Source organism: Tursiops truncatus, chromosome 20 (genome assembly GCF_011762595.2).
Source record: "Tursiops truncatus isolate mTurTru1 chromosome 20, mTurTru1.mat.Y, whole genome shotgun sequence".
Taxonomy (NCBI): domain Eukaryota; kingdom Metazoa; phylum Chordata; class Mammalia; order Artiodactyla; family Delphinidae; genus Tursiops; species Tursiops truncatus.
Window position 1 is genome coordinate 42555628 of NC_047053.1, and position 12514 is coordinate 42568141.

General features: G+C 40.1%; 2 protein-coding genes across 12 annotated transcripts in view; one reads left to right on the plus strand and one right to left on the minus strand.

Annotated features, from left to right (window-relative positions):
* The window catches only part of CDC27 (cell division cycle 27), a 56464-nt gene extending 47188 nt beyond the window's left edge, over positions 1-9276 (minus strand). For 6 of the 11 annotated variants that reach the window (XM_073797834.1, XM_073797832.1, XM_073797833.1 and 3 more), the window contains exon 1: positions 268-327. In XM_073797834.1, coding sequence (XP_073653935.1) covers positions 268-312 — 45 coding nt within the window. In that variant the 5' untranslated portion in view covers positions 313-327. Of the gene's footprint in view, positions 1-267; positions 328-1910; positions 2029-9137 lie in introns of those variants that run through there. The other 5 variants (XM_019944476.3, XM_019944468.3, XM_033846792.2 and 2 more) reach the window with 3 other exon arrangements.
* MYL4 (myosin light chain 4) overlaps positions 9242-12514 on the plus strand; it is a 30151-nt gene continuing 26878 nt past the window's right edge. Inside the window, exon 1 of the mRNA XM_073797835.1 lies at positions 9242-9643. The gene's annotated coding sequence lies outside the window, so the exon portion shown is untranslated. The remainder of the gene's footprint in view (positions 9644-12514) is intronic.

Here is a 12514-nt window from a genome sequence, read left to right on the forward strand (position 1 = left end):
ATTTTCCACTTACTGACCTGTAAAATTTTAGTAACCCAATCTGGAAGTAAAATATAAGATATTCCTATAAACATTATTAAAACATTAATGTTGGCAATATAAAAAAATACAAAATAACATCCAGCTGTTTCTTCCTTGATACAATAAGCAAAACATTATAAAGGAACCAAGAATCTGGTAAGGAGATAAGGGTCAGTCTGACCAAGGGGTTGGAATACATCAGATTTGGGGGCAATAAAATCTCTCAGTGGTGTGATCTATAAATACCTGGAAGATAACCAGATTTTTCTGGTAAATAGCAGCTGAGATCATGTCTCCATACTACTTGGATCATTTTCCTTATCATCTTATTCAATATGCCTGCCACCTCTGAAATACATCATTCATCCATTTGGTAAATATTTATTGAGCATCTACTTTGTTTGCTATATGATCCTGATAGCAGTAAAAAAAAAACAACAACATAAAGAACTTAACCAATTTGAGAAAATCAAGTTCTTCCGGTAGGTTACACAAAGCCTTAACATTTTGAATTTTCAGGTATTTACTGACAATGAGAAATAAGTCGGGTATTATTCTACAGGCACCTATCTGGTCATTGTCATTGTGCTCACTGTGCTTTTGTTTTCTTATCAAACAGCCAGAAAGCTGAACCTTTGAACAAAAATATGTGGTGTTAGCAAGGAGTGAATATAATAGCAGGTTTTAAACATACTACAGAATCACTGCTATCTAATCTGTATTTCCTCTATACTACAACACAACAAAGAGACAGATAAAAGATAATGCAATAAACTGTGTTTTCCTCAGAGAATTTCAACATTTGGATAGAATAACTCAAAAAAAAAGTCATTCAGAAAACAACAGCTAAAGGGTATTCAAACCTAATGTGACTCAATTATTTCTTGAATACTTAATATGATCTCCACACCTCAATCCAAGGCAGATAAAGATCCCTCAGACACTAATCTAGATGACCAAATCAATTCTCTTGACCTTTAGCTTTAATCATCTGTAAAATAAGGATAACAATACTTACCTCTGAGATAAGCCTAGCACAGTGACTGGCTAAATTCTAAACCCCCCAAAGAACTGATCTGGCCTTCTGGTGTTCTACCAGACCATATATGACCTAGGGTTCTGAAACTATGCCTATAGGTATCTTTCAAAATGATACTCATTTATTTCATTTTATTAAAAAATTTTTAAAATTAATTTATTTATTGGCTGCGATGGGTCTTCGTTGCTGCGCATGGGCTCTCTCTAGTTGCAGCGAGTGGAGTCTACTCTTCATTGTGGTGTTCAGGCTGCTCATTGCAGTGGCTTCTCTTTCTGCAGAGCAAGGGCTCTAGGTGCGTGGGCTTCAGTAGTTGTGGCACACGGGCTTAGCTGCTCCGAGGCATGTGGGATCTTCCCGGACCAGGGCTCGAACCCGTGTCTCCTGCATTGGCAGGGGGATTCTTAACCACTGCGCCACCAGGGAAGCCCCGATACTCATTTAAATTAGGCAACTGCAGTAATAATGAAAGGAAGAAACTTAATAAACATTTACTTTTTTTTTTTTGGTGTGGCATGTGGGATCTTAGTTCCCCGACCAGAGATCAAACCTGCGCCTCCTGCATTGGAAGCGCAGAGTCTTAACCACTGCACTTAGGGGACTGCCAGGGAAGTCCCCCAAACATTTACTTTTAGAGGCAGACCATTTTTTCCCTGGATTACTTTAAGAGTGTCTTACTTAGCCCCTCTGAATTCTTTTCTACCCTATGATCCATTCTCTCCCTATGAGCTTTTCACAAGTCAGATCTGATCATATCACCCCTTTGCTTAAAATCCTTCAATGGCTTCTCACTGTTCTTAATGATAAAAGCAAAAGCCACCAAACTAGGCAGTGTGGTATAGTCTGTACCTACCTCTTCTGTTCATCTTGCATCATATTTTCTCATGCTTTCCATGCTACCACAACGACCTTCTTTCAGCTCCTCAAATCTGCCATGTTATCCTTCTGCCACAGGTCCTTTAAACATACAGTTCATTTTGCCTGGCACACCCCCTTCCTTTCCTTCAAAATATGCAAATTCTAGTCATTCTTTGGACTTCTTTCCCAGGGAAGGCTTTTTTAGGACACCCAGATGAGGTTAGGCATCCTTATACACTCTGATGACACCAAGTACCTTTCCTTTGCAATACTTCTCACTGTTTTAATTTTACACATATTTAGAAGAGTATGTGAATAATGTCTTCCTCACTATAATATAAACTTTAGAAAGGTAGGGACTACATCTGTTTTTGCTCACTATATACTCCCAGCATTTATTATGTACTTTTTTTTTTTTTTGCGGTACGCGGGCCTCTCACTGTTGCGGCCTCTCCCGTTGCGGAGCACAGGATCCGGACGCGCAGGCTCAGCAGCCATGGCTCACAGGCCCAGCCGCTCCGCGGCATGTGGGATCTTCCCGGACCGGGGCACGAACCCGTGTCCCCTGCATCGGCAGTTAGACTCTCAACCACTGCGCCACCAGGGAAGCCCTATTATGTACTTTTTAAGTAGGTGCTTTAACTAATGTATGGTGAATGAATAAACAAATGGCCTTTGAACTCTGGCAGTCCTCCCACTGTTAGCATTTTATGTTAGTCTTAGCCTTAAGTTTTTCTGTATTATTATATGTCCAATAGTTAAGGATCTCTGGAAATCTCGAAAGAAACTCCATGGTACATAGAATTATTTTTGTAATGCAAATAATTACCACCTAATTACTCCTTTATAAAATACGGGGATTTCCTAAGAACCTACTAAAAGAACATGGTGAAGAGAAAGAATATACCCAGGATTTGATGTTGGAGACCTGTGTTCAAATGTGTGTGCCAGCACTTTCAGCAGTGTGACTTTGGGGAATTATTTAACGTTTCTCAGCCTCAATTTCCTCATGTGAAAAATGGAACTCTATTTTTGGACTTGTGTGGGTTAAATGAAATGATATGGTGCTCCTGGTATACTGACTGGCACACATTAGGCACTTAAAACCTTTTGCTTTTCCAGCTCTTAATATAAACAAATTCAATAAATATAATTTATAGTTTGTGTTATGTAACATCTCTCATTATATCTGCCACAGTTGTTTATTTTGTAACATATAAGCCACACACACACACAAAAATAGATTCTGAAGAACCTAGGGCCAGGACAGGAATAAAGACGCAGACGTAGAGAATGGACTTGAGCACACAGGGAAGGGGAAGGGTAAGCTGGGGCGAAGTGAGAGAGTGGCATGGATACATATACACTACCAAATGTAAAATAGACAGCTAGTGGGAAGCAGCCGCATAGCACAGGGAGATCAGCTCGGTGCTTTGTGACTACCTAGAGGGGTGGGATAGGGAGGGAGGGTGGGAGGGAGACGCAAGAGGGAGGAGATATGGGGATATATGTATATGTATAGCTGATTCACTTTGTTATACAGCAGAAACTAACACACCATTGTAAAGCAATTATACTCCAATAAAGATGCTGAAAAAATAAAGTAAAATAACTAAAAAAAAAAAAAAAAGACCCAATGATTGATTCACCAGCTACATTAGTGATATTGATCACCACGAAAATTTGGCACATTAATATTGTGGCCCAAAACTCCTAGAACTTTGACTTTCTGTCTTTTTAAAATTAAATAAATGAAAGAGAAAAAAAGTATCATATTCAAGAGTTCTATCCATTTCTGATTTAAAATCAAGTTTTGCTCAGAACAACATCATTCCTTTATCACCAATTCTTAAGAGGGTCAGAAAGGGACAGTGAAGGCAGGCAACAAAAACTCCCATACATCCCAGAAGTAAAACTTGCCACATAACAGCTTTCATCACCACTCTGCTCCAGCATCTGAGTGACGGTATGTATCTCTTTTGGGGGAATGGAGTGGGGAATAAACTATCTTCTAAAGCATTACAAATTGGTAGCTCATGACAGACAGGGTTAAGATTAGCCCCCTTGTTATTCATCTACTGCTCAACTGCTGGTGTAAACCTGCCCATAAAAGAATATCACTCAGTGAATCACTTCAGGAGTTCTACAAAGTAAAGCCACATGGACGAAATGCTGCGAAAGGTTATGAAGCCAAACAGAGCAACACCCACCGACCCCAAAAAAAAGTTTAAAAGAGAAATCCTACTGATTAAATTAATGGGTCAGTCCTAGGCTACAGTGATTTTAAAGATAATTAAATCAACACCACAGAAATGAAATGGCAAAGTTCCTTACTTCCTTGCTCTTAAATATAAAATATTATTTTAAATATAAACAAACCTCTGTAAGTTGTACAACTAATTCAGACTTAAATGTGACCACATAGATTGTTTTGTGTTATTCTTGTTTTTGTCAAAAAAGAAAATAGTTTTCTTTTAGATTATAAAAGATCTTTTTTTAGATCATAAAAGAAATGAACAATATAAGAAGGTATGAAGAAAAAAAATCACTGTGGAATTTTCCTATTATACATTACAATCTAATTTCTAGAACTCTAATTTAGTTCAGGTCTACATCAGTGGTTCTCAGTCTGGGCAATTTTGCCCCCCAAAAGGACATGTAGTGATGTCTGGGGGGCATCTTTGGTTGTCACAAACAGAGGGGACATCTAGTGGGTAAAGGCCAGGGATGCTGCAAAACACTCTACAATACACAGGACAGTACCCCTACAACAAAAAATTAGCTTGCTCAAAACATCAATAGTGCCAAGATTGAGAAACCCTGATATACATTACCATGTAACTGGATTTCTCTACTAGCCTGTATGTCTCCTTAAATCTTGTCTTGTCCCTCCTTCCCAATAGCATCAGATTAATTTTTCCAAAGTAGTGCTTTCATTACATAATTTTTCTGTTGAAAAACCTATAATGGCTATTTATTACCAACAAATTAAATCTAAACTCCTCAGCCTGGATGTTAAGTCCCCTGTAACCTGATTCTACTTGGCTAGCAAAACCTTATCTTTTCCTCCTCTATTTCCATCCTAGCCAATGCTATAGTTTTATTATTTTCCTGTTCCTAAACACCATTCTCAACGTTGGGCTCTTGCTCATGCCATTCCATGCCAAGAATATTCTCTCTTCCCTACCAGTTCAAACCCTTTCCACCTTCTAAAGCTTTAAGTTCTACTCCTTCAAGAAACCGTTCCCATTTTTCCAGTCTACAAGGATCTCTCTTTCCTGTATTTATTGTTATCTGTGCAATCACATACTGACTTGTAACATTATCCAGTTGTTCCTGTTAAGTATACTTATCTTCCCAACAAGACTAGACCCCTCAAAAGATTAGAGGTTACATATCCACATTTCTACTGGTTGGTTTCACAAATATCTCCAACTCAATTTGTTCACAACAGAATTCTTAATTGTCCTCCTTCAAATTTGTCTCCTCTCAAAGAATTCTCCATTTATTAAATGGTGCCCCCCAAAATTAAATCCAGGTAGCTGTTCTTGATCCCCCCACAAACAATCAATTTCCATGTCTCATTGGTTCTTCCTCTAAAACAACTCTTGAATTTATCTACTTCTTTCCTACTTCACTGCTACCACTTTAGTCTAGGTTACCTTCATCCTAAGACTGTGTTTACTTTTGCCTCCTTCCTCCCTGACCTTTCACCTATAGTAGCCAGAGAGATCTTAAGATCTATATCAGATAGTGTCAACCCATGGCTGAAAATCCTTCAGTGATTCCCCATTACAGTTAGAATGAAAACTGAACTCCTTATAATGGCCTTCCATTACTATGCAACTCCAGCCACACTGGCCCTCTTTCAGTTCTTCCAATGCCAAGTTCTGCTGTGTCTTAGGCACTTTGCACATGCTGTTTTCTCTGCTTGTAATGCTCTTCAAACTACTGTTTCCTTCTCAAACTTTGAACTCAGGTTCAATGTTATTTGCTCAAAAGGAACTTTCCTAACATCCTTTTTAGAGTATGTATTAGAATGTCTTTTATCTGTGCTTGGCACATAGCAGGTGCATAACAGTCTTCCCAATTTGATTTTTTTCATTGAGGCTGCTTCTGAACATTGATGGTCCAATTGCAGATCTGACTTAGGTCAGGACCCTCCTATTAGGTCTCTCTCCTAACACCCTATTTATAGTGCCCTTCTTATCAGTTTATAATTATTAATTTGTGATTATTTGTCTCATGCTTTCTCTATATATAAGCACAAAGGCTATATCGGGATACTAGTCCATAAAGGAATTACTGCATATTTGTAACGACTTCCCCCTCTACCTCCCCATCCCAAAGCTTATTCTCCCAGTTCAGGTACTATGTAGCACTGTCTTCAAGACACTATATTGGAACTAAATATAATGTAATCTGTTTTCCAAAAGAAAATTTTATAAACAAAATGTTTCAGCTAACTTGAATATATAAATTTTTTCAATGAAGATCAAATAGTCAAATGCCTATTGATTTATCAATTTAGTTACATACATATATTTTTTAAAAGCATAAAATATATTTAGGAATTTCATTTTTTTCTACTCTCGTTGGATAACACAGCTTTATTGAAAAGCCATTACGGGGGGTGGTGGGAATCATCTAACACAATTTTCCTGAATACACTACCTTCAATTCTATTACTTGAAAATGGTACCTTATGAATCCACGTTAGATGCTGTCCCTGTTCATCTTATCCCAAGCCAAAAGTATTCCTTCACTATCTAATAATCTCTAAAACAATATTATATGTGTAAAGCACCCACTTACTATACTGCTTACTAAGGTGATTTTTACAACTTCATCCAACACTTCTGTGATGTCCTACCCCCAGGAATAACTGATAAATCTACATAAAATGTCTTTTTAAAAATCAATTTCATCAGGTGAATTTTATAAACATGCAAATTAGCATGGATTCAAGTCACTTAGGCTAGTGTGTCTTCCCTAAATAGTTATTTTAAAAATAAAATAATTGACAGAATTTCTGCCTCATAATAGGAGAGATTTTTTGCAAAGACTCAAAGTAACAATTTCCTATAAGAGATAATTTGGAGCACTTATATTTAGGCTTATGTGACATATCAACCTGGCTATTCCATGTTAAAACTTTAAAAAAAGAAAAAGCAAAAAACAGTTGCTCATCTTTTCTCTCAACTTTTTCCTATGCCTAGTAATACCTCAAACCCTGAGGCATCCCTAGAAAGGAAACACTTTTTCAACTTACTCTCATTCCTCTACAAATACATGCAATCGCTTATCATAGTTTAAAAAAAAAAAGTATCTTATTTAGTTGTTCTATTTTTATTTTCTTCCTTACTCTTCTTTCCTGTTTTCAGCACTATCCCTGATCAGTTTATCTTTATCATTGTAGCCAAAGTTGCTTGTTCCTCCTACTGCTCCAGATCCCTTCTTGAATGACTTCTTATCCTAAAAATTATAACCAAAATTCTCACCTAGCTATATCCTAAAACGTCTTACCTCTGTCCCCAAATCTAATAAACAAAGGTAGTGTGCGTGGGGGGGGGCGGGGGGAGACAAATTTGACTCTTAAGCCTTAAAAATACCTAAATGCATTACTGCTAAGAGTACTTTAAGGAAAAAGAGAAAACCTGATGGGTACTGTCAAGGAGTTGGCTACATGTTTCTTTTCTTCTCCATGTTTTTATGCAAGTTGAAATTGTTATTAAAAAGTGGTTATAGGCTAGCAATAAAACTAGTTTATCATTTTAGAAGCTGTACCTATAGGGCAAATGTATCATTAATTATTAAGACAAAATAACAAAAATATGAAACAGAAATTAAACAACTTGAGTGATCTGCTTATCCATTTAAGAGTATAGATAGCAACTTCTAATTTCATGTTAGGCCTCAAAAAAAAAAATCTTAAGAAGAGACTCTTCACTAGTAAGAGAAATTCGGATGGAAAGAAATAGCTTTGAAAGCACCAGTATAATGTACAAACAGGTAAACTTCCTAAGACAGAATCCCACATTACATTAATTAAAAAACGAATAGCTGCTATATGTAAAGAGCTGGAGAAGGAGCCAACTAGGAGAAGTTGATATTTCATCCTGTGAAGAAAAATTAAGGAAATATGGAAGGAGTGATGTATTAAAATATTTACTATTTGACATCACAGGTCTTTAAGGGCAATATGAAGCAATTTCTAAAATCGGTTTGCTTTATAACTTCAAAATAAAGAAAGCCCATGACTCAATGACAGCAGTTGATAGAGGTCAACTCTTCTAATTAAGTCAAAGATCACAGGAGAGGGTGAAAGTCTCACAGACCTGGTCCATCACCAAGGGACAAAAGATTCAGTTTCTTCAGATGGCGGGGGGGAAATGACTTGGCACTGCTTCACACACTTAAAAATCCAATAGTGTTTCTTCCATGCCAACAGAGCACTGTGCGTCAAAGCATACCTTGGTGTGGTATGGATGGAAAAACCATCATTTGTCTTTCATTTTCTGAACGCCTTGTAAACAGGCACAATAAAACACTCCTCATCCCCCTCACAGGTCATGGAAAAAATCCAACTTGCCGTTTCCACCCTCTCCCCTTGTACAGGTGCTTGCGCCTCGGCACTGGGCCTCGGGGCTCTCTTCGCAGATCATTGTCCAGAGGGAAATTTACTGAGCGAGATAAAGCAACGTGGACTATAAAGTCTGTTACCAAAATAGAAATTCGTATTAAAAACACCGATCCTACCCTCCCTCCACCCTCTCACAGAAAACAAAAACAAAACCAACACTCGTCCTGCAAACTTGCCCCACCGTTATGAAGATCGTACAAGCGCCGATCAAACGTGCCTCCCAAACATCCTTAGGCAAGAGGGCACCTGGGGCGAGTTGTCGGCCCCTCATCCCTCACGCCGGCCGGGGCCCAGCCGCTGGGCTGACAGGAGGGGCTCACCGGACGCTGGCCCAGGGAGAAATGAGGTATTATTGCCGAACTCCGCTCACACCAAGGGGAAGAAGTAACGTAGGGCCAGAGGTAACACGGCTGAGGTTGCGGGCAAGGCCTCGGAACTAACGAGAAGACAGGCAGGAGCCGGCGTGAGGGTAGGCGGGAGAAGCAGCTGGGCCTAGGCCGCACCAGGCCGCGGAGTGGCCATACGCTGCTTCTCGACCGAGGCTGAGAGCCAAGCCTCAGATAAGACGGTTACCATTACCTGGACAGGTTCCTGCAGCACCGTCATCCTGGAGGCTCAGGCCCACTTTCTGCAGTGCCTCAGGCCCCCCCCGTAGCGGCTCCGGCCCGGCCAGCCCCGGCTCATTTAAACTCACCAGCAACCGTTACCGGGGGATGGGGGAAGCCGAGCGTTTGCCGAGCACCTCCGAGCGGGACACGGAAAAACCCGAAGTGGAGAGACCCGCGTGGGAGCCAGACGAAAAGGCCCGAAGGAGACCGGAAATACCCGAGGTGAATCAGCGGAGGAGGAGACCGTTGCCGGAAGTTGTCGAGGACTACCGGAGACTACCGAGTGTGATCCAGAGCGTAGGTTCCTCTTCTCGGCCACGCCTTCCTTCACGCACGCCACGCCCCATCGGCCACCCAAGGCTGGGGCACGCCTCATCGACAACCAATAGGCTGGGCGTGGCGTGCGGGAGTCCGCTGGGAGCCTTACGTGGCCGGGCCGAGGTCTCGGTTCGCCATTCAACCTTGCTGGATTAATTGGTGCGTGGTAGATTAAGCAAAGAGTTAAACTCGAGAGTTTGGGGCTGACTTTAATTAATCAAGAAGTATCTGTCTGTTGAGTTTAGGTCGTTCATCCATTCCAGAACTACCTATTCATGGCTCAAAGGGAAATAGGAAATTGGAAAGATTGCCATTCTTCAAAGATTTAGTATGACCTCTGTCCTGAAAGAGATTACGGTCTGTTTAACGAAAAGTAATGTAACAAAGAATGCTACATTATGTGGTGCCCATTATAAGTGACATAAAAATTCAGAGGAAAGGGAAATTAATTAGCATTGAGATGAAGAAAGTTTCAGACTTCAACTGGATTTTGAAGGGTGGGTAGACTTAGAAGAAATGAAAGGAGAAAGTGAAAGAATGCAGAATGAGATCAATCTGGTAAGAGTTAAGACATTAACTGGAAATGAGTATTTAGGTGGCCAGATCACGGAAAATCTCAGGAGAGCAGAAATTTTTATTCTTGTTAAGAGAGGCGTTGTGGTGTGTTGGGAAATCCGGAGGTTGGATTTGAATTTTATCTCTGGCACTAACTTAGCTTTAGGTCCTTAGGCAAGTCACAATCTCTCTGAACTTCTATTTCCTTAGTCTGAAAAAACACCGTTAAGAGAACTACGTACATTAATGTATGTGACTGTGTCTAACACACATAAGAGGCTCTCAGATTTCCTTCTTGCTCCCCCTACCCCCGAAATGTGTGAACAGGGAACTATTAAAATTTTGGTTTTTGGTAGATGAGAAAAACAGTCTCTGCAATATTTTTTTAATTGAAGTATAGTTGATTTACAATATCATGTTGGTTTCAGGTGTACAGCAAAGTGATTCAGATATATTTTCTTTTTTCAGATTATTTTTCCACTATAGGTTATTACAAGATACTGAATATAGGTCCCTGTGATATACAGTAAATCCTTGTTGCTTATTTTGTGTATAGTAGTTTGTGTCTACTAATCCCACACACCTAATTTCTCCCTCTCTTCCTCCCTTTCCCCTTTGGTAACCATATGGTTGAAGAAAACAGTTTTTAAAGGTTGCTGTCCTAATGAGGACATCTCTAGGGTAGATGTGGGACTCAATGGTATATTCCATTTGTGTGGAAATTTCCCTTTCTGGTTCTCACATTTTATGCAGATAAAATCAGATTAGAATGGGTCACTCCCTTCCTTTGGGTGATGTTGCAGGGGAGTGTTTTGTTTTGTTTTAAACACCAGTTGACAGAGCTATAACCTTTACCACCAGCCATCTCTAGTCACTGCTTGTGTCCTTATAGCCCCATAAAGGGTAGGTGCTAAGGTGATTTTATGCTGCCATATGCCCTGTTCTGTTAGCAGGATTATGCTGGATGAATTAGAGTGGAAATAGTGTTCTACACTGTCCAGTGTGGTAGCCACTAGCTACAGTTTAGTTAAATTCAAGTGAAATTAAAAATGAAGCTCTTCAGATGCCCTAGCCACATTCTGAGGACTCAATACACTTATGTGGCTAGCGACTCCCATACTGGATAGCATAGATACAGAATATTACCATCGTTGGCTTGATTAGGGCTGGAAGATCCAAGATGGCTTCACTCACATGTTTGGGGCCTTGGTGCTGGCTGTTGGCTGAGCCCCTCATTTCTCCTCCACATGACCTCTCATCAGTCAGTAGTCTAATCCTAGCTTCTTGACTTGGCGGCTGGCAACCAAGAAGGCAAAAACGGACGCAGTGAGACCCCTTAAGGCCTAGGTCTGTAAGTCAAACCCCATCACTTCTTATTGGTCAGATTAAGACACAGGGCCAGCCTGTGTCTCAACAGGAGGAGATGGGAGGAATGGCAAAGTGACACTGCAAAAGGCTTGTGCCATGGGAGGATTGACCATCTTTGAGATGAGAGACTGGCAGTGGGAATGGAAAGACAGGGGTGGGTAAGCGATATTACTCTTAAAATGTGATGTTTTAACTGAACACAGCACTCCAGATTTAGTCAAATGAATTCAGAAGGCAATAGGACTATTGCTTTTACTATCTGGATGACTTCTATTAAAGTGGACTAAAGTTGTACGTGCATAACAGTCACATGACTGCTCATGCTAAGCTTTTTGTTATTTTACACACATAGCGCTGTTTCACACAACATGCTGCTGTGTCTTGTACCTGTGCATTTGATTCTTGTAAATTTAAATGTAGGAACTCACAACACAGGATATATAAAGATGATATTTTTTGTGTAAAAATGTGTGTCTAGGCTCAGCATTTAAAGACTCTGTGATGCTTAGCACTCTGGCTCTTAAGCTTAGAATTTGCCTAAAATTCACCCCCACCCCCCTGCCCTCTTTTTCTTTTTTCTAATAAAGAGCATCTCTTTTCTGACCATTGTTCACTGGGCTAACACATCTGTTGTGGTTTTGTGCCCATTCAGACCCCATTGTTTGAAGTTGTGCTTTGATGGACTCTTTTAGAGCATTTTTACTTCCTTTTCTGTTCCTGATTGACCTACTTAAACTCACTGTCCAGCAACCACTTGAGCATCCTGCCATCACCCATTATCAACATATCTTTAGCTGGCAAGTAGAGTTAGGTTACAATAAGCATTATTCCAAACATGATAAATTATCCTTTTCCTTAGCCTGCCTCTTGGTCTGTTTCATATTCAATCAGATTTGGAAACCAGGGTTTAGGGAACTATTCAAGAAACTAGACATGGTATCATTGGCAAGGTGCAGGCCCACTGGTATAGCCAGAGCAAGCTTACTCTTCTGAATTCCTTCAGTCCTCCTTATCTGTACGCTTCTCTTGTCCCTGTTGTACGCTGCCTCTTATCCACTTTGTACTACCTGACCGTGAAGCTTCCCCCACCATCTTCGCTTCTCTCTC